This window comes from Colletotrichum navitas, assembly GCF_030913465.1.
Source record: "Colletotrichum navitas strain CBS 125086 chromosome Unknown LY79scaffold_50, whole genome shotgun sequence".
NCBI lineage: Eukaryota > Fungi > Ascomycota > Sordariomycetes > Glomerellales > Glomerellaceae > Colletotrichum > Colletotrichum navitas.
In genome coordinates this window covers 201,152-217,185 of record NW_026850596.1, presented here as the reverse complement: position 1 = coordinate 217,185, position 16,034 = coordinate 201,152, and the positions used below count along the sequence as shown (strand labels likewise).

General features: G+C 53.6%; 5 protein-coding genes across 5 annotated transcripts; 1 reads left to right on the top strand and 4 right to left on the bottom strand.

The window, feature by feature from the left end:
• Positions 1 to 172: 172 nt before the first annotated feature.
• LY79DRAFT_651253 (major facilitator superfamily transporter) lies at positions 173 to 2,512 on the bottom strand. The gene is made up of 4 exons (XM_060562557.1): positions 2,181 to 2,512; positions 1,277 to 2,116; positions 975 to 1,213; positions 173 to 891 (listed from the first exon to the last, which is right to left on the bottom strand). Exons 1-4 carry the CDS (start codon positions 2,381 to 2,383, stop codon positions 572 to 574), a joined length of 1,602 nt encoding a protein of 533 aa, XP_060411947.1. The 5' UTR covers positions 2,384 to 2,512; the 3' UTR covers positions 173 to 571.
• Positions 2,513 to 5,145: 2,633 nt separating this feature from the next.
• LY79DRAFT_591899 (family 61 glycosyl hydrolase) lies at positions 5,146 to 6,108 on the bottom strand (the record flags this gene model as incomplete). Its single annotated transcript, XM_060561348.1, has 2 exons — positions 5,146 to 5,277; positions 5,305 to 6,108. 2 exons carry the CDS (start codon positions 6,106 to 6,108, stop codon positions 5,146 to 5,148), a joined length of 936 nt encoding a protein of 311 aa, XP_060411946.1.
• Positions 6,109 to 7,237: 1,129 nt separating this feature from the next.
• LY79DRAFT_691589 (uncharacterized protein) lies at positions 7,238 to 8,498 on the bottom strand (the record flags this gene model as incomplete). The annotated part of the gene is made up of 4 exons (XM_060564750.1): positions 7,238 to 7,913; positions 8,129 to 8,239; positions 8,313 to 8,361; positions 8,476 to 8,498. 4 exons carry the CDS (start codon positions 8,496 to 8,498, stop codon positions 7,509 to 7,511), a joined length of 588 nt encoding a protein of 195 aa, XP_060411945.1. The 3' UTR covers positions 7,238 to 7,508.
• Positions 8,499 to 9,136: 638 nt separating this feature from the next.
• On the top strand, positions 9,137 to 10,279 carry LY79DRAFT_560309 (uncharacterized protein). Its single transcript, XM_060558318.1, has 2 exons — positions 9,137 to 9,399; positions 9,524 to 10,279. The coding sequence occupies exons 1-2, from the start codon at positions 9,316 to 9,318 to the stop codon at positions 10,139 to 10,141; spliced, it is 702 nt and encodes a 233-aa protein (XP_060411944.1). The 5' UTR covers positions 9,137 to 9,315; the 3' UTR covers positions 10,142 to 10,279.
• Positions 10,280 to 11,606: 1,327 nt separating this feature from the next.
• LY79DRAFT_519817 (copper amine oxidase) lies at positions 11,607 to 14,206 on the bottom strand (the record flags this gene model as incomplete). The annotated part of the gene is made up of 4 exons (XM_060555176.1): positions 11,607 to 11,894; positions 11,953 to 12,887; positions 12,941 to 13,800; positions 13,857 to 14,206. The coding sequence occupies 4 exons, from the start codon at positions 14,204 to 14,206 to the stop codon at positions 11,607 to 11,609; spliced, it is 2,433 nt and encodes an 810-aa protein (XP_060411943.1).
• Positions 14,207 to 16,034: the final 1,828 nt, after the last annotated feature.

The window sequence follows — 16,034 nt, the reverse complement described above, 5'->3', positions numbered from 1 at the left end:
AGGAACCGGGCAAGGGACATACATATGTGGGACCGGGCTGCATGTCATAGGAAACGATAGGCAACATTTGACACGTCATTGAGCTATTAGAGTTGTGGATATATTGATGTCTGTCAGATGCCAATGAACATAAATTAACGTGTTGAGCATTGGGTGTTACACTTGTGTTTTCCCGACTGTTATTGTATTATTGAATTTGAACTAAACGAGTCTATTCACGCTTGCATTCCTCGTCACCTAGTCCCTCTCCAGCGCTTCCGACCAAGTACTCGAATGAAGGATATGGCAGTTGATGGAGTAATTTCAAGTGGAGAGAAACAGCTCAGACCAAGAAGACAATACCAGATCTTTACGCACCAGATAGGCCCATCTTTCAGTGTCACCCCGTCGGATGTGATATGTAGCCGAGATCAACATGGCATATCATCTCAAATTTTTCTGTCATATAGGCTAGGGGAATTTTCTTTCGGTCCGCCCGCCTAGCCTCACGCAACATCCTACGCCACCAAACTCCAATTTCCATGTTTTGCTACGGTAACGCCGGCCAGTAAAGCACCTTGAAACCCCAACTTCATGACTCCCTGACGATGTCGTGATCGTACTCCGGGTTTACCCAGTCGGGCTCCCCGGCCCTTTGCCTCATTGCGCCACCAAAGCGATGCAGCAGCCCCAGCGCAGGGATGCAGAAGATGACTGTGATGATGCCATGCCCCGCGAACGTCCAAGTGTAGCCCACGTTTGTGACCCAGGGCGCGATGAAGAAGGGGTCGATAAAGGCGCCGAAGTTGAGCAGCACGGCGTAGAAGGTGATGACGGCCATGCTCTGAAGGGGATAGGCGTCGACGATGTACGAGCAAATCGCCGTGTTGCCCATCTGGATACCGGCACCGACTGTCAAATCCGGGATTAGAGCAGCTCTAGATATCTCTGGTTGAAGCGGGCGAGAGAGAGAGAGAGAGAGAGAGAGAACTTACAGAGCGCAAAAGCTACTTGTCCGACTATCCAGTGGTAGGCCTTGTCGATGCTGACACCCCAGATAATGAGGCCGATGGCCGTCAGCAGAGCCGCCGGGTACGCCAGCCACAGACGCATCTCGGCAGTCTTGACACCGCCGTTGCCCGTCGCGAGCTTGACGACAAGCCAGTCGCTCAGCTTCCCGGAGAAGAAGATTTCGGACACGAGCGTTCCCACAATCAGACCGATGAAGAAGAGGCTACCGGAACCGTCAGTATCCCCGTGTCGTTACAGTGCCTAAGCGCGGCCAGAACCGACTTACCCCTGAGTCTGCGGAGAGTAGTCGATGTACGCCACCGGAATCATCGTGATGACCGACAGAACCCACCAGTACCATCCGAAGCAGTAGACGCCCGTCGCGATGGGTACCACCGGGTACTTGAACAGCTTCCCAAACCGGACAATCGAGTCCCACGCCTTGGGGTGCTTCATCGCCGGCAGCGGCTTCACGTTCAGAAACGGCAGGCTCTTTGTCCTTGAAACCTCCACGGCCTCTGGCGTCGCCGTGTCCGCCGCGACGGCCTTCTCGTCCACAGCCCCCGTGGTGAGGACGACGCCGCTCGTCCTAGAAAGCATGTAGTCTCGCGGGTACAGCGTCTCGGGCAGGAAAGCCAGCTCGGCCGCCAGGATGACGGCGAACAGGATGGCTGTCAGCCACTGGATCCAGTAGTGGTCGACCAGGTCCACGAACCCGCCGATCAGGGGCCCCGCGAGCAGGCCCAGGTCAATGGCCAGGACCCACAGCCCTATCTTTTGCCCGCGCTCGTGCTCGAAGAACATGTCGTTGATGATGGCCAGCCCAACGGTGGCGGCGGGGCTCACGCCCAGGCCCTGGAAGAGGCGGGCGGCCATGTACCCGCCGTACGAGGGGGCCTTGGCGGCGCCGATCGTGGCGGCGAAGGCGACGACTGTGCCGGCGATAAAGATGGGGCGGCGGCCGATAATGTCGGCCGGGGAGGACCAGAGCAGAGGCCCGACGGCGAGTCCGAGAGCCGGGATGGCGACGGTCCAGTTCACCATCTCGAGGGTGAGGGAGTATTGCTCCTGGAGCTCGGGAAAGGAGGGCACCGTTGTCGTCGTGATGTAAGTGAACATGAAATATCTGCGTCGTTTATAGTAGTCAGTATCGGTTCTTGGCCAGTCACGTTGCGTCCAAGACAACGTACAACGCCATGACGATGGCCAGAATCGTGTGCTTCTGGAAGGACGACCAATTGAGAGGGTCCATGGCGTCCCCGGAGACGGGCTGGGGGTGAACGCTAAAGCCATCCTTCGTAAGGGTGACCTCCTGTGTCGTTTTCCCAATGCCGTTCTCATGGGGCGTCGGCGGGGAGACCGTTGTCTCCTTTTCCTTAATCGAGTCGGCCATCGTAGTCGAGGGCTCCCCTCTGCTATGTTTGTCGATGGCTAGGTGAGTGAAGTCAGAAGCAAAAGAAACATGGGACAAGAAAAAAGGGGTATCACAAAAACCAGCAAATCCACTACAGCAGGAAAAATGTGCGCTCGACGGACACCGAGGGGATGGGGAAGGGCCACCATATAATAACTACACAACATTGTTTCTTCTTTTGCTATCGTCGATAACCATCTGCAATGCAGGGGCTACCATACGCCACTTGTAGCACCATACATCGCGCCTGTCCTGCACACCCAACCATGAGGCATAGTCGCCGATATCTGGGCAGATGGACACCATGAATATACAGGACAAGCTTTATGGTGGTATTCAGAGACATGCAGCAGCGGCATCGATCAAAGAAACCCCTGTAACCCCCCAAGTGCTGTTAGGCAATGCCATTGAATAATCTCGTTCCCTCACCTCACTGGCTGTCTTTGGATCTGGCACGCGTGGTAAGTGGTCCCAGACCATCAATGATAAGGAGTAGCAGGACGGGAGTGTGCCGGGGACCCGCCAAGAGATAAGAAAGATGTAACGGCAGCCCATCAAACTCTTATCTCGTCCCTACTACCTTCGCTCAGAGGCCTCGCCACAACCCGACATTACTGTTGGAGAGGACGCCGATTCTCAGTCTGCGTAGCCCTCTGATAAGACAACGGTTCCGGGATGCTGGAATTGTCTTTTTCTGACTCGATGCAGAAATGCCGTCGCACATCGTGCAGCTTAGTTTTGCGGGGAAGCTTCAAAAACTCCGACTCTCATCTGATTGACGCAGCCCACCTCCCCCATCCTCCCTCTATTGGCACTTACCTTGTACTTACCTGGCTTCAATGCTGCCGCCTTCCCCCCTCTGCCTGATAACTCGACCTCGCGCAACGAAGTATTAGACGTGACGCCTCGCACAATGACTCGAAAAAGTTAGACATCTCATTTCAAGGTGCCTTAGGGCTTATCTTGGCGCGGGGTGGGGGGTTTCGGACCCGGCAGATCCTCGTCCTCCTCCTCGCTCGAGAGTGCGCGCCCGGCTGCAGTGCCATTTACGCGTGCTTGGAAAACGCAAGCCGGCCGTTGAGCTTATCCGGTCCATGCGACTAGGACCTCCAGAAAATGGTCGAATGGCAGTTGGATGGGAAAGGAGTCTCTTCTAGCATGGGAGTACGCGAATGCAACCACATCCCCCCGTCCCTCCCCGGACTTACACCAACCAGCCCAAAAGAAGTATCGGCAAAGTTACGTAGAAGAGAAATCTTGCATTTCCACCTGCCGCTTCTCAGAATCGATCAAACCGCCCCCTCCACAATTGGTGGGCTGTGCTGTAAGATTGGCCAGTACCGATGATTAAAAGAGAAGCATGCAACCTTTCCCTCCAAGTCTTGTGCCGGGCGATAAGCGACATCGTTTTGCGAGCGAGCCAATTGCCGCTGCGGGACCGTCGGCCGACATCAATGGACGGTGGGGTGGGCGTGGCGCCGTGGCGCCGTGGGAGCCGGGAAAGTGGTTGCCGTGGCTCAGCCCGAGGTTCCTGTGGCTGATGCACTGCATGCTTGTGGCGCAAACGATCATTGTTCACGTGCAGTGCAGATGCACTAGACTCCAGGTGCGCCTGCCTAAGTGATCTTGACAAGTCCATCTACCGGAAGGGAAAAAAGACCTGGGTAGCCAGGTTCAACCAGTTCACCATGCGCTCGCTTTGCAGCGGATCTTTAGCTCGTTTACTCCTAAGAAATAATCGAGCAAGGCTTCACCGTCCTGACTGCTTGTCCGCAAACACAGAATATTCACTTTGCCCACAGAAAAACAGCAGAGTTCAATTCACCGGACGAGCTTACTCTGAACCTGAAGAGCCGCAATGTCAGATGCATACGTTTCCGCTAGCATTTTGAGTCTCTCTTCTTTACAGGCTAAGCCTGAACCTAGCGACGGTAGAAGATATGTCAGGCAGGAGAGCGGCGTCAGACGGCTTCCCGCGCAGCCTTGTAGCAAGCAAGCTGGTTTCAACCTGTGTCGTCACTAAGACGCAATTTGCCTCGTAGATGACCATCATCGAGAAGGTCATGCATGCATGCATTTATGCATCAGACGAAGAAGGAAAGAATGCCCCTCGGCAACGGCCGCTACACGCACGGACACGATCGGGTGCCGTGCCCGCTTACCACAGTGTACGTACAGAAAGCATGATCAGCCGACTGGACTTGCCCCTTTTTCTCATGAATCCCTGTTATAGCACACGCTACCTAGCAATTTGGATATAGGAGGGGGGGAGCACGGGGGGAGCACAGGGACAGGGACCGGCCGCTGTTTCGGGAAGTGGAGTCAACTGCTGATCCGGCGACCAGCTGTTGGTAAACCTCCGGTGTTTGGGTTCACTCAACTGATCAACAAAACATTGTTTACAAACTTGCGAGGGAAAGACACGAGTCAGATTCATGGAAATCGATTGAGCAGAAGAGAGTCGGCGTAATCAGCGGGACCATTTTTAGGACCGCCCTTTCCATTGGTCTAGTATACTGACGGCTCAGCCGTGAGCAGCTGGGTGGATAGTGAAATCTTTATCCGCCAAACCCGCATTTGTAATGTACAAAAACAAACCACCATGAAATATATACAGTTGAGAAGAGTCCAAAGCAACCATGTCTTCATGTGCCTTGCGTTTTCACTTCGAGCTTCCCCATTGCTAATGGGGACGCTGGGGTTCACTCAAACTTTCGCCCCCCCAGTTTGACGTGAGTGGCTTAAGCGCGGTGGACAATGTCACGGGCGTGCTGGCGACGGGCCAGACGGCGGCGGCGCTTCTCCTCGCAGCTGGGCTTGGTGACGCCACCAGTTGGAGCAGGCTGCTGGGCAGCGGCACTGGTGGCAGCAGGCTTGGTGGCAGCAGGAGCACTGGCAACAGGAGCAGCAGTGGTGGTAGGAGCGGGAGATGAGCCAGAACCAGAGCCGGAACCGGAACCGGAGCCACCGAAGGCAGCGGGCAGCGCGGGGCCGGGAATCTGGTACTTGGACAGGTTGTTGTAGACAGAGACGAGAATACCGGCATCCTTGGGGGTGTAGAGGGCGGTGCCCTTGACACCGGCGGGTTGCTCAGAGCCGGAGCCAGTGACCTCGATGTTGAGGCACTGGGGGTAGTTCTGGGCACCGTCCTCCTGTCTAGCGGAGTGGAGGGCGATGATCTCGTGACGCCAGACGTACTTGCCGGGCTTCAGGGAGGTGGGAACGGTGACAGTCCACGAGTTGTTGTTGGCAATGAGCTCGTCAGTAGGCCACTTGCCACTGCTGAGGCCGGCCTCCTGGATCTTGAAGAACTCGAGGGAGCTCTTGTCAACAGTGGCGCAGTTATCGCCGCAGGGGGCGAGGTAGTCGATGATGGGGCCGACGTGGGATTGGGGCCAGGTGTCCCAGAAGACGGTGAGCTTGTCACCAGCGGCAACCTTGGCGGTCAAGGCAGCGTTCTTGGAGCCGCGGTGGCAGATGATGTCGGGGTTGGTGTAGGCGGAGGGAGCGACGAAACCGTTGTCGGTGGCGGTTTCGGACCAACCGTAGACGTCGGGGGCAGGATTCATGTAGGCCATCTTGGTGACGTCGTAGCCGGAGAACTGCTGTGAGCCGTCGGTGAAGGAGACGACGTGGCCGTGAGCCATGACGGAGACAGCCCCAGCGAGGGCGGAAAGGACAACGGAGCTCTTGAAGGAAGACATGTTTGCAGATAAACTTTCCAAAAGTTGGTGGTTGGTTTGAGTGATTGGGATTGGGTTCTGGTCGCGAGATAAGGATATGACGTCAAGCCGTATAGTTGAACTTCAATCAATGAAGAAGAGAGTGAATTGTATCAAATGAAAGGAAGGTGCCGAAAAGCGGAAAAGAATGTGGGAATGGAAAGCTGCGGAAAAGCCTGTGGGATGGAGAGGACGGAACGGCAAGCAACGATGAGGAGGAGGGAGTCTTATATCTCGAGATGGACTACGGATTGAGCGAGGGGTCCGGCCGTTGTGTACCGGCGTTAGCCTAACGTACGTGGATGCAGAGCAATTTCGACGACACATTAGACATGGCGCCAACGGCCGCCCATCCCATATTGATGCTAGGACTGCTGCGGCTCCATCCTCGTCCATCACGGAGGAAAGCAAGGGGCGGCCATATCCACTATGCCCACGTGTCAATCATTGGCCAGACGGAATCCAAGCTTGCCAGATTGACCGGGCCGCCGACAGGCGCAGGGATGGGCACCAGATTCGACGAGTTCATGGTTGGAGTTGTGGTTAAGAGGTTTCCGGCGAGACTCGACGTCGAAGCAGGAGGCGCCTCTCCTTGCATCAAGAAACGGGGGGGAGGGGGCGTGGAGCCGCCATGTGCCCCGCCTGTTGATTCGGGATCCCGAACCGAGAAAAGAGAAAGAACAAAAAAATCAGAGAGCGAAGAGAACCTATCGGGACTGGAACGGTGCCCATAGGTGGGAAGAAAGAAGGAAAGGTGGGAATCATGGCTGTGCCGAGCACTCAAGACGAGAATAAGTGGTTTCAGCATAAATGAAGGTGGTGGAGGTTGCATCCCGCGCAGTGCATGCAGTGTTGGGTGGGGGCTAAGCCGCCGAGCCTGGTAGCGCCGTCAGAGGCGCAAAAGCGGTAGCAGCCCGCTTGTGCGGTGCGAGTTGGGCGATCATTGTAGCATTTCTCAGGAAGATCCGGTGCAGATCAGCTCAAGATTGGCCTTGGTGATTTATCGGACTTGATAATAGTAAATAGACGGACCAGTTTAAGGCAACCGAGCAACTCGGAGTACAGGAGCGACGGCCATGGCAACAAGAATTAATTCAAACATAGGTGGCTGCGAGTTCGAAAGATAGCAGCGGAAGAAACGACGGAAAGGCAGCCCACGTTGTAGGGGTGCAGGCCTTGTGCGCTTGTACGCTCACATTTCCTTCTGTTCAAGTGCAGATGACGGATGCCTGGTATGCCCGGTTGGCCGCAGTGTCAAGATCTAGACAGGCTCGAACGGCGGCAATGCACACCGGATTGATTGGAGACCTACAGATTGGGGTCCAAGACCAATGAGGAGCCTCACGCAGTAGAAGCCATTTCGCAATTGTAGCAACCAAAAATTAAGTCCTCAAGGGTGCGTGGCCCGCAGCGGTGACAGTGTCTAGACGTTCCTTCGTACGCAGTTGTAAAGGAGCGGGTCCCGGTTGTTGGATTACGCAATTTGGGCAAAGACCCGACCCGACTTGAGGCTTGACGACGTCTCGATACGGGCTCGTGTGGGTTCGTCTGTGTACGGAAGATGGATCAGCTGTCGCCAATGCAGGTACGGTCTTGACATTGGTCACGACCATGTCGGTCGACGGTGGGCGGACGTCCGCCAACGCATCGTCAGACGTAGGCATATGCAATCTATCCGGGACTCTGCAAAGCCAGACCGGGTCCGGGGCGTGTAAAAATGTGTGCCCTCGGCCCGTGTTGAGTGGCATGTGGGTGGTGTGGTGGCCAAGGGCGAGGAGCTCATAAGTCTAGGTAATGTACACACGTAAGCAGGCGCGCTACGAACATCTTGACGAAGGAGGAGTGGATCGCCTCCTTGTCCCAGGGGCTTGGTGTGAAGTATGGCTTAGGTGTCGGTATAGGGAAAAGCTGCTTCCCAAGGGCCCGACGGCATTTGCCGGTCAACAAACATGCACATAAATGGCACCTTTTAGGCTAGATGCTCGTACCTGTAGCTACCTACCTTAGGCGTCGTCATGGGTTCGCCAGGGGGAGACACGTATGGCCGCTGGCGGTTAGGAAAGCAGTACGTTTTACCGAGTAAAGTTACTCCGAGTAGGTAAGTACCTACTGCCTGTAATTAATGTTGGTACCGTCTACAGGTGTTTGTGCTGCGCGGTTCGGAAGTTCCAACCGGCGCTGCTTACCTCACCCGCCCGATCTCTGAGAAGGATGGGAGAATTAGCCGGCGCCTGCCTGCAATGCAATGCAATGCAATGCAATCGCCAGGTGCAGGTCAACAGCCCCTTGGCCCAAACTTGTACAGCCTGAAACGCCGTCGAGGTCGTCGAGGTGCGGAGTAATACGTACCTGCTTGCCTTCCTTATGTACATAGTAGTACTCCTGCCGCTGATGCCTCCTGCCGACTTGTGTGGTTGGCACATTCTCATCGAGGGAAATCACAACTCATCAACTCTTGGCAATAGCTGTCAGAAAGTACCCCATCCAGTCTAATTAATTTAGATGAAGCCTCCCAACGCTACATGACCACCATGCCGTGCTATCCTATGCCCCTTTTCCCATTATTCTTTCCATTCTTTCTTCCCAACTCCCTTGCCTAGCCAAGCTACCTTATCAGGCCAACTCGCCATGTTTCTAGCATCTTCTGCCCCGCGTAGCCATGTTGATCGAACCTTCCGTACCTGCACAACCAAAGTAGTGATTTTCCTCAATGGCGTTGCAAGGAGCAAGAGAAGAAAAAAAGAAAGAAAAAAACAAAAGGTGCCTCCATGTCTCTCTCCAATGTCGTCCGTCTATACAATCCCTGGTCCGTGCCTGTCACTGTAATGACGACCAATGACGACATATCTCGTCTCGTCTCTTACTCGTCCGCTAGAGTGGCACGGGCCCACACACCAGACTCGTCGTTACCTCGAGAAGTGTGTTGTGTGGCCCCACTCTAACGCACGGGTATCCCTCATCTCAGCCCATTAATAACCCCGCTCGCACCTCAGACTCTAGTTACCCTATTCCGCAGTGCAGCGGAGCTTCTTGTAATAGAATCGCTTCTTCGTGACCTGTTTGTTCCACGGACAACATCCGAAAGGAAAGACCAACTTCAGCCCACTGCACTGGACCCGCTTCCGTCCCCAATTGCATCCGTGTCAGAATAAATCACATCCCAAAAAAAAAAAAAAGGAAAAAGAAGAAATGCCTGCTGAAGCTGTCGCCGCTGCCCCCACGCCGCTTAGCGAGACCGACTCGAACCGCGTCGGGGCTCCCAGCAGCGCCAAGGTAAGTCGGAACGCTTCAAAGTGGTCCTCGATTGGGCACATCGTGCATCCATCTGCGTTGTGCCTGAGACTGTGTTCTTGCACCAGTGTGTGACATCAACACTAACACCGCGACACTCATCCAGCCCGCTGGGAAGCCGCCAGCCTCCAGGTCCCGCAAGCGCAAGTCAGACGCCGCCAATGGTGACGCCGGCGCCGCTGCCACCGCCACCGCCACCGCGGAACCGGCTCCCAAAAAAAATAAGGCGACCAAGAAGGTCGACGACCTGGGCCCACTCCCGGACCTCTCTGGCATCCACCTCAACGGCGACGAGGACATGAGCGTCCCCATCTTTGACACCTGCGACGACGTGCGCACCAAGATCCGCCGCCAGCTCCGCCGGGACGGCGTCACCAAGGCCGCCTTCTTGCGCGCTCTCGTCAAGGCCGCTTACCCCCCCGGCTCGACGCACAAGATCGCGCCGAACCTGCTCGACAACTTCCTGAGAAGGGAGGGCCCGGTCGCCGGCAACACGAGCAGCGTCTTCTACGCCGCTTATGTCTTCTTCGAAAAGCTGCGCATCAGGGACGGGAGGCCCAAGACCCAGAAGAGGGAGGATATGGAAATCCAGTGGCCAGTCGGCTTCGAGACCCGCGAGCAGCTGGACCGCTGCTCATACATCGTGGGCGCCGGCTCGGAGGTAGCGTTAAACAGGTTCGGCAGGGCTGTTAGCTTCCGCCCGCGAGGCGGTGGCTTCTTTTGACATTTGGATGTTTCCGCCGCCTGCTTTGGTTTGAATTGTCGCCAATTAACGGGGTTTCAGTTTTCCGTTTTTTCACTTGTAGCTTGTAGCTAGTCTAGCTTAAATTGAATAATCAACATGTAGGCATAGTCCCAGGTTTCATTTAAACACTTCAATGACTATCTATCTATGTGTGTATTTCTTATTTGTTTGTTCATTTTGTTCTTGGGGCACGCAGAAACACTCTAGTGCGCAACTCATCAAGTTTTGCTATCTAAGCGAAACGGGAAACAGCCAGTGGGCCGGGTCCACTTCCACCGATCACGGCAAGCACGGCATTGGGGAGCTGTGGACGTCATCTATTGACATTAGGATTGGCGACTCCAGGTCGCCCGGTGGAGGAGGGCCGCTGCGCTTCACGGGAACCATTAAAGCGTGAGCAGCAGGGGCGGCCGCTGTGAAAGGGGCGTCAGATGTTGAAGCCTCTCGCCCATGTGTCTAGTAGCACGAGAACTTCATGACTAGAGGCTCATAAGAGCAGCTCTGTCATGTGCCACTCAGCAGGTGTTTCACCTTTAGTCAAGGTATAGCAGCTATACTGCCCGACAGTATTTACTGAACTTGGACATCTCCAACCCCACTTCTCCTATAACCTGCTGTGTGCTCAAACTCGTGACATCTGCTTTGTCCGGGTCATCCAATGCCAAGAGACCTTCCTGAACGCATAACAACAGAGTCTGGTAGCAGATTGACCCGGTAGAATCTACAAGTACTGCTCGCCATGGCAATTGGACCAGGACCATGTACAGCTAGTATTGCCGATTTGTACAGCAATTTCAGTTCCGTGATCAGTTGGCTATAGCCTAAAGAATCCACAGCTGGTCATCAGAGAAACAGGGCAACATAAAATGTGATTGGGTCATTGCGGTTGTAATTCGTCTGTATAGTCCGGCCATGCCTTAGTCTTGCCAACTCTAGGACGACAGAGCTCCGTGGCCCATTTCACGAGTGTGGCTGTAAGCTGTACCCATCAGGTAATTGGCCATAGAGCCTAGAATCAATATGACTCTATTGATGGATATAGTCGCTCTAAACCCCCATCAGCAGTCTAGTGCAGTTCACCCGATACATATGTATGTAATATCAAGATACGTAGAACCCGATACGGGGCACCTCTGACCTATGCCAGATCTCAATATCTTAATGCAGTATAGAATACCTGATAATGCAGAGCAACTGCCGAATCTGACTTCACTTCAACCATGGCCTGGATGCATACGCGAACGACCTTTTGGCGCCGGAACGTCGGCGGCAACAGAGATCATGGACGTTATACTAATTAGACATCAGCATAATTATGCATGAGTCAAGTCCGTTATTATCATATGTATCAAATAATACTGTAATTAGATTCATCATAGCCTCGTATTTCTCATAAAATATCCAAAAAAGCGACATCATTCAGTCAAATCGAGAAATAGATCCCTTAGACGATGCTGTCTGTCTCGTAGTATGGGTCATCCGGCGAGTAAGGGAACTTTCGAACAACGACATCTCCCTTGTAGTCCCACAGATCAACCTGAGTAGGCTCGTAGTCCAGCGCGCAGGCGTCCGTCTCGGCTCCAAAAGTGATGACATCGGTGGTGGTGCCGTTGGCGTAGTTGATGCGGACCATGTTGACCGTCTCAACGTTCTGGCCAATATCAAAATAGTTGGCAGGCATGAATTGGATCCCAGAGTGTGCGGTGGTGAAGACCGTGGTAGGCAAGTCGCCCTGTTGACCGAGTCAGTATCATCCGTTCGACCCATGAAGCATTGCTGTTCGAACTTACAGTGTGAGGAACGTGGTGCATGCCAAGGTTGAACCAAAGGACAAGGTCCGTTTGGTTCAAACTCTCTCCGTCGAAGAATGCATCGAAATTGACAGGGGGGTTCTCGGTATCCTGGTTGTTGTACGGGTGACTGCTGCGAGGTTCCGTGTCTTTGCGCTTGGAAACCATCATGTCGTACTCGGCCCACTTGCCCGAGTTTTTCAGAATATTCGAATCCTTGACCGTCAAATGTGCGGAGCCAGTGTAGGGGAGCACACGGTAGGCGCGGTGCTCGCCGTGTCTGTTCTTCACGTCCTGGTTCAGGACGAAGAGCTGGTCCTGGTTGTTGTAGCTCCAGTCGAAACGGCCCTGGTCCTCGTTCTCGATAAATTCCCGCTCCAACTTCATCGTGTTGAACGCCTTGCCCTTGGACCAAGGGTATACCTGGGTCGTGGGCACCTGGTGCATGCGCTGAACGGTGTTTTCGGTGCCAAAGATGTCAAAGTCGGCCTTGAAGTTGATCACGTGGTCGTGCATGCTCCCGGACAGCTGGTCGTGAATCTTAAAGCCGTATTCGTCGTTCTTGGCGTAGAACGCGGCCTGGATATAGCCGGAGGCGCGGACCTCGACGGCAACGCTGCCGTCACGGAAGAAGCTGTAGCTGAACATGTAATCGTAGTTGCCGACGGTCGAAACAGAGCGAATGGTGAAGTACACGTTCTTTGTGGCTGCTACATACTCTGCTGAACTATGTCGAGCTATCGGGTAGTCGGCTCCGAACTCGAACATGCAGATGCTATTCAGATGCGTATGCGTGGTCTCATCCACGTAGAAAGAGGTGTTTAGGTATGTCGCATATGACGGGCAGTCGTAACCCTTCAGGAGTTCAAATGCAAAAGGACCGAAGCCGTAGTAACTGTCGAGGTATGCCACGTGAGACTGTGTGGGGTCGCTTCCTGCGGACTGGTCAGATATTCGTAATTTCCGTGATTCGTGATAGAAAACTTACCAGCATAATGAGCCATAGCCTCTTGAAGACCAAGCTCGTAAATGATCCTCTGGCCCTTGTAGCTGATGTCGTAGAGAGCCATTCCCGTGTCGCGAGTGAAGCCGACGTAGAAGCTCCAGCCCATCCACTCGACATATTTCCTGGCGGAGTCGACAGAGTACCTAGCGCCCTGGGGAGCAATTGATGTCGGAGGAGCCATGGTGTCTCTGGGGAGGACCTCGCCCTGCTGATCGGTAGCTGACCAGTCACCGGCGAAGTTGCCACCAAGCTTCTCGACATTGCCGCTCCAGTATGCGTTGCGGAACTCCTCCGTAGTCTCATAAAAGATACCGTTGTAATACCATCCCTCAATGAACCATTTGGAAGGGTCACGTCCCGTGACATCTGACATGAAGAATAGTCCCATGGGCAACATGGACTGTACATCAAAGATGGAGCCGGGGATGCTCCAGAATGTGTCCCAACGCTGAACGCGGCCGTCATCCTGGTAGTATGGGTCGATACCCCAGATCGACAGTGTGTCGTTATCGAGTCCCTGGGCCGTGGCATTCCAGAGGTCCTTGGTGATGTCAGCGACGCTCTTGCCAGCTTTGTAGAGCCATTCCTGCATGGCATCGTCATCGGCGTCCAGGTTGCGGACTCTTCCGCTTGTCTTGCGGGTGTACGGGTACTCAAGACGTTCCCACTTTGTGATGCCATTGATGACTGGTAAAGGGCCAACGAGAATGTCTTGGTATTCCGGATCTTCAGAAGCACGGAAGTCAAGTACCACATGAGCGTAGCGGGCTGGCGCGGGACCGCTTCCGTCAATATAGGCCAGCGCATCAGACTTGTTAGGCTGCATAAGCTCTACCAAGACACTATTAAACCGGTTAAAAATGATTAAAAAGTGTGTGATACCATTGAGATTGCTTACATTGTGTTGTCCCACGCTGTAGCGTTGTCGCTGACAGTCAGGTTTAGCTCCTTCTGAGCAAAAAGCCATTGGGTGACGCCTGCGGCTTCTGGGCCCGTCAGGCCACTCCAAATGTTCTCTTTGGGTGCCTCAATGTCGAGAGGATTGTGAGGGATGCAGTCAGCGGGCTCAGAGCTGTTGGCGAACTGGCGCTTGTTGATGGCTTGACTGAGGGCTTTCCTGCCATGCCCCTTGGCCCGCTGTTGAGCCCATGGAGTTTTTGGCAATCCATTGACTTGTGGTATGAGGTCAGAGCTCAGGAGTAGCAGAGCTCCCAAGCCAAAGGCCCGGGATATTGAAGAAAAGCCCATTGTTTCTAAAGGCAGAACTAAACTTCCTGCCTACTTTACGAGGACTCAAATTGTCGGGATAGCTCTTAATATCTCGCCCGGTCAGGAGGAAACTCGATGTGTGCCGTTGAACTTAAATATTATTCACCCAAACAGAACTACGGGCACTGGCTAGGATACCTTCACGCTGATCATCCCGACACCGGTGATATGGTTGCATCGGGGTGAAAACCCTTGAGCGTCGTTTTGACATTACCAACTGACAAAAGTATTGATTTCTTCCTCGGATGAAAGCTAACCTATATTAGTGAAATGACGCGCCGCTAGGAACGAGACAGGATATCATGAGCGGGAGTCTCATCTGCATGCCAGGGTTTTGAGAAGCGAGCTGAGGGGTAACTCGATTTCGGGAACCCCTGGTCGAGATAGTGGTGTTACCTTGCTTCCAACCAGTAGTCTCTCACATATCACAGACTCGTGGAGTTGAATTGCTTTTGCCTTCAGCTGCAGCGTGGAATATATATGACGTACACCCCAGGGATTGAACCGAAGCCGGGTATGATTGGTATCGCGGGTCGCGGCTGGCGGGTCCCATCATGGAGAATGCGATGTGGAAAAGCTACAGCGACCCTTTGGTTGGTCTCTGCGTTGTTACTTTGGTAGAAGGGTGGGTTATCGATATATTGGTATGCTCGGCTTGGTCACCGATGGTCCCGCGTTCGTGATAGGGTGCAACGTTGAACCGGCTGGCAATGTTCTCCATAATACTGATAGGCTGACAGGTCAACGCCGATTGGTGCTTCCGTGCTACTTGTTGACTAAGAAGGCTTATCTTGAAGTGCAGTTATGCGGAGTCACCAGCCACGTAAATCTTGCCTTCACAGATCCACGGACGGCTCGGTGAGCGTTAAGAACAATGTGGAGGGCTGGGTGGAAGTGTAGGGCATGGCGCATGTCCGTGAGTTCCGTGTGGAGATCCAAACATGAACCATTCCGTTGAAGGTTATATCGGTGGATCATGGCTTCGAGGTGCAATCTTTGCCCCTGCTCCACACGTGGTAGGTAGAGTCCGATCCTACATAGTAGAGACCCATGCAGCCTTTGACTAGACATAGAGTTGGATTTAACACTGTGGATCATCTTTTGGTCTTATCTTGATCGCCGCACCAACCTAGCAAGCAAGGTGTGATGTTCAGTGCTCACAACTATGAGCCTGGGAAGTCGCTAGCAGAACAACTACTCGGTTCATCTATCGATAAGATTAGATTGACTTCATTTAAGGTACGACAGAACAATGAGAGCCCGAGTAACTCATTTTGAAGATTCTTCGCGATGAGCAACAACTGCGTGGTGACTGGCACCCTAGGCATCAGAAAACAATACCCACTTTCCGTACTAGGGCACTGATAAGCTTCCCCTCAACTGATAGGTAAAACGTCCAGACAGACAACCGCCCAGTCTACCTGATATGCAAGGTTTGCCAGACTTTTGACAAGGTTGGATAGAACCATCGCTATCTTATTTTTGATTGAGGTTTAGTGGTTGCTGCGGCGTTCCCCCCCACGTCTGGCCCGGCGGTCTAACATCGATGCGCGGGGGGTTCCAAAGGCCGATGCCTGAGAGATTTCACCAAGTGACGTGACTTCCTGCAGCAGCACTAGCTGGAGATGAGATTGACTATTTGTGAGGATTTTATCCGATATCCAAAGTCTTGTAGATTCCGATGTCGGCAACAACCTACCATCATGATTACCAGGCATGGAGCAGAAAAGTTCCCTCCCCTAGGATTCGTTGAACGTACAAGAACCAGATAAATGAATTGGTAATTGATCCCAAGTTGCTTTATAAA

Bases quoted from the DNA above. Each gene is read 5' to 3' on its own strand.
- LY79DRAFT_560309 (XM_060558318.1), top strand. From the start codon at position 9,316: ATGCCTGCTGAAGCTGTCGCCGCTGCCCCCACGCCGCTTAGCGAGACC. The intron at 9,400-9,523 runs GTAAGTCGGAAC...ACACTCATCCAG, and splicing joins GGGCTCCCAGCAGCGCCAAG to CCCGCTGGGAAGCCGCCAGC.
- LY79DRAFT_651253 (XM_060562557.1), bottom strand. From the start codon at position 2,383: ATGGCCGACTCGATTAAGGAAAAGGAGACAACGGTCTCCCCGCCGACG. The intron at 1,214-1,276 runs GTAAGTCGGTTC...CGGTTCCGGTAG, and splicing joins TACTCTCCGCAGACTCAGGG to CCTCTTCTTCATCGGTCTGA. The intron at 892-974 runs GTAAGTTCTCTC...CGGATTTGACAG, and splicing joins ACAAGTAGCTTTTGCGCTCT to TCGGTGCCGGTATCCAGATG.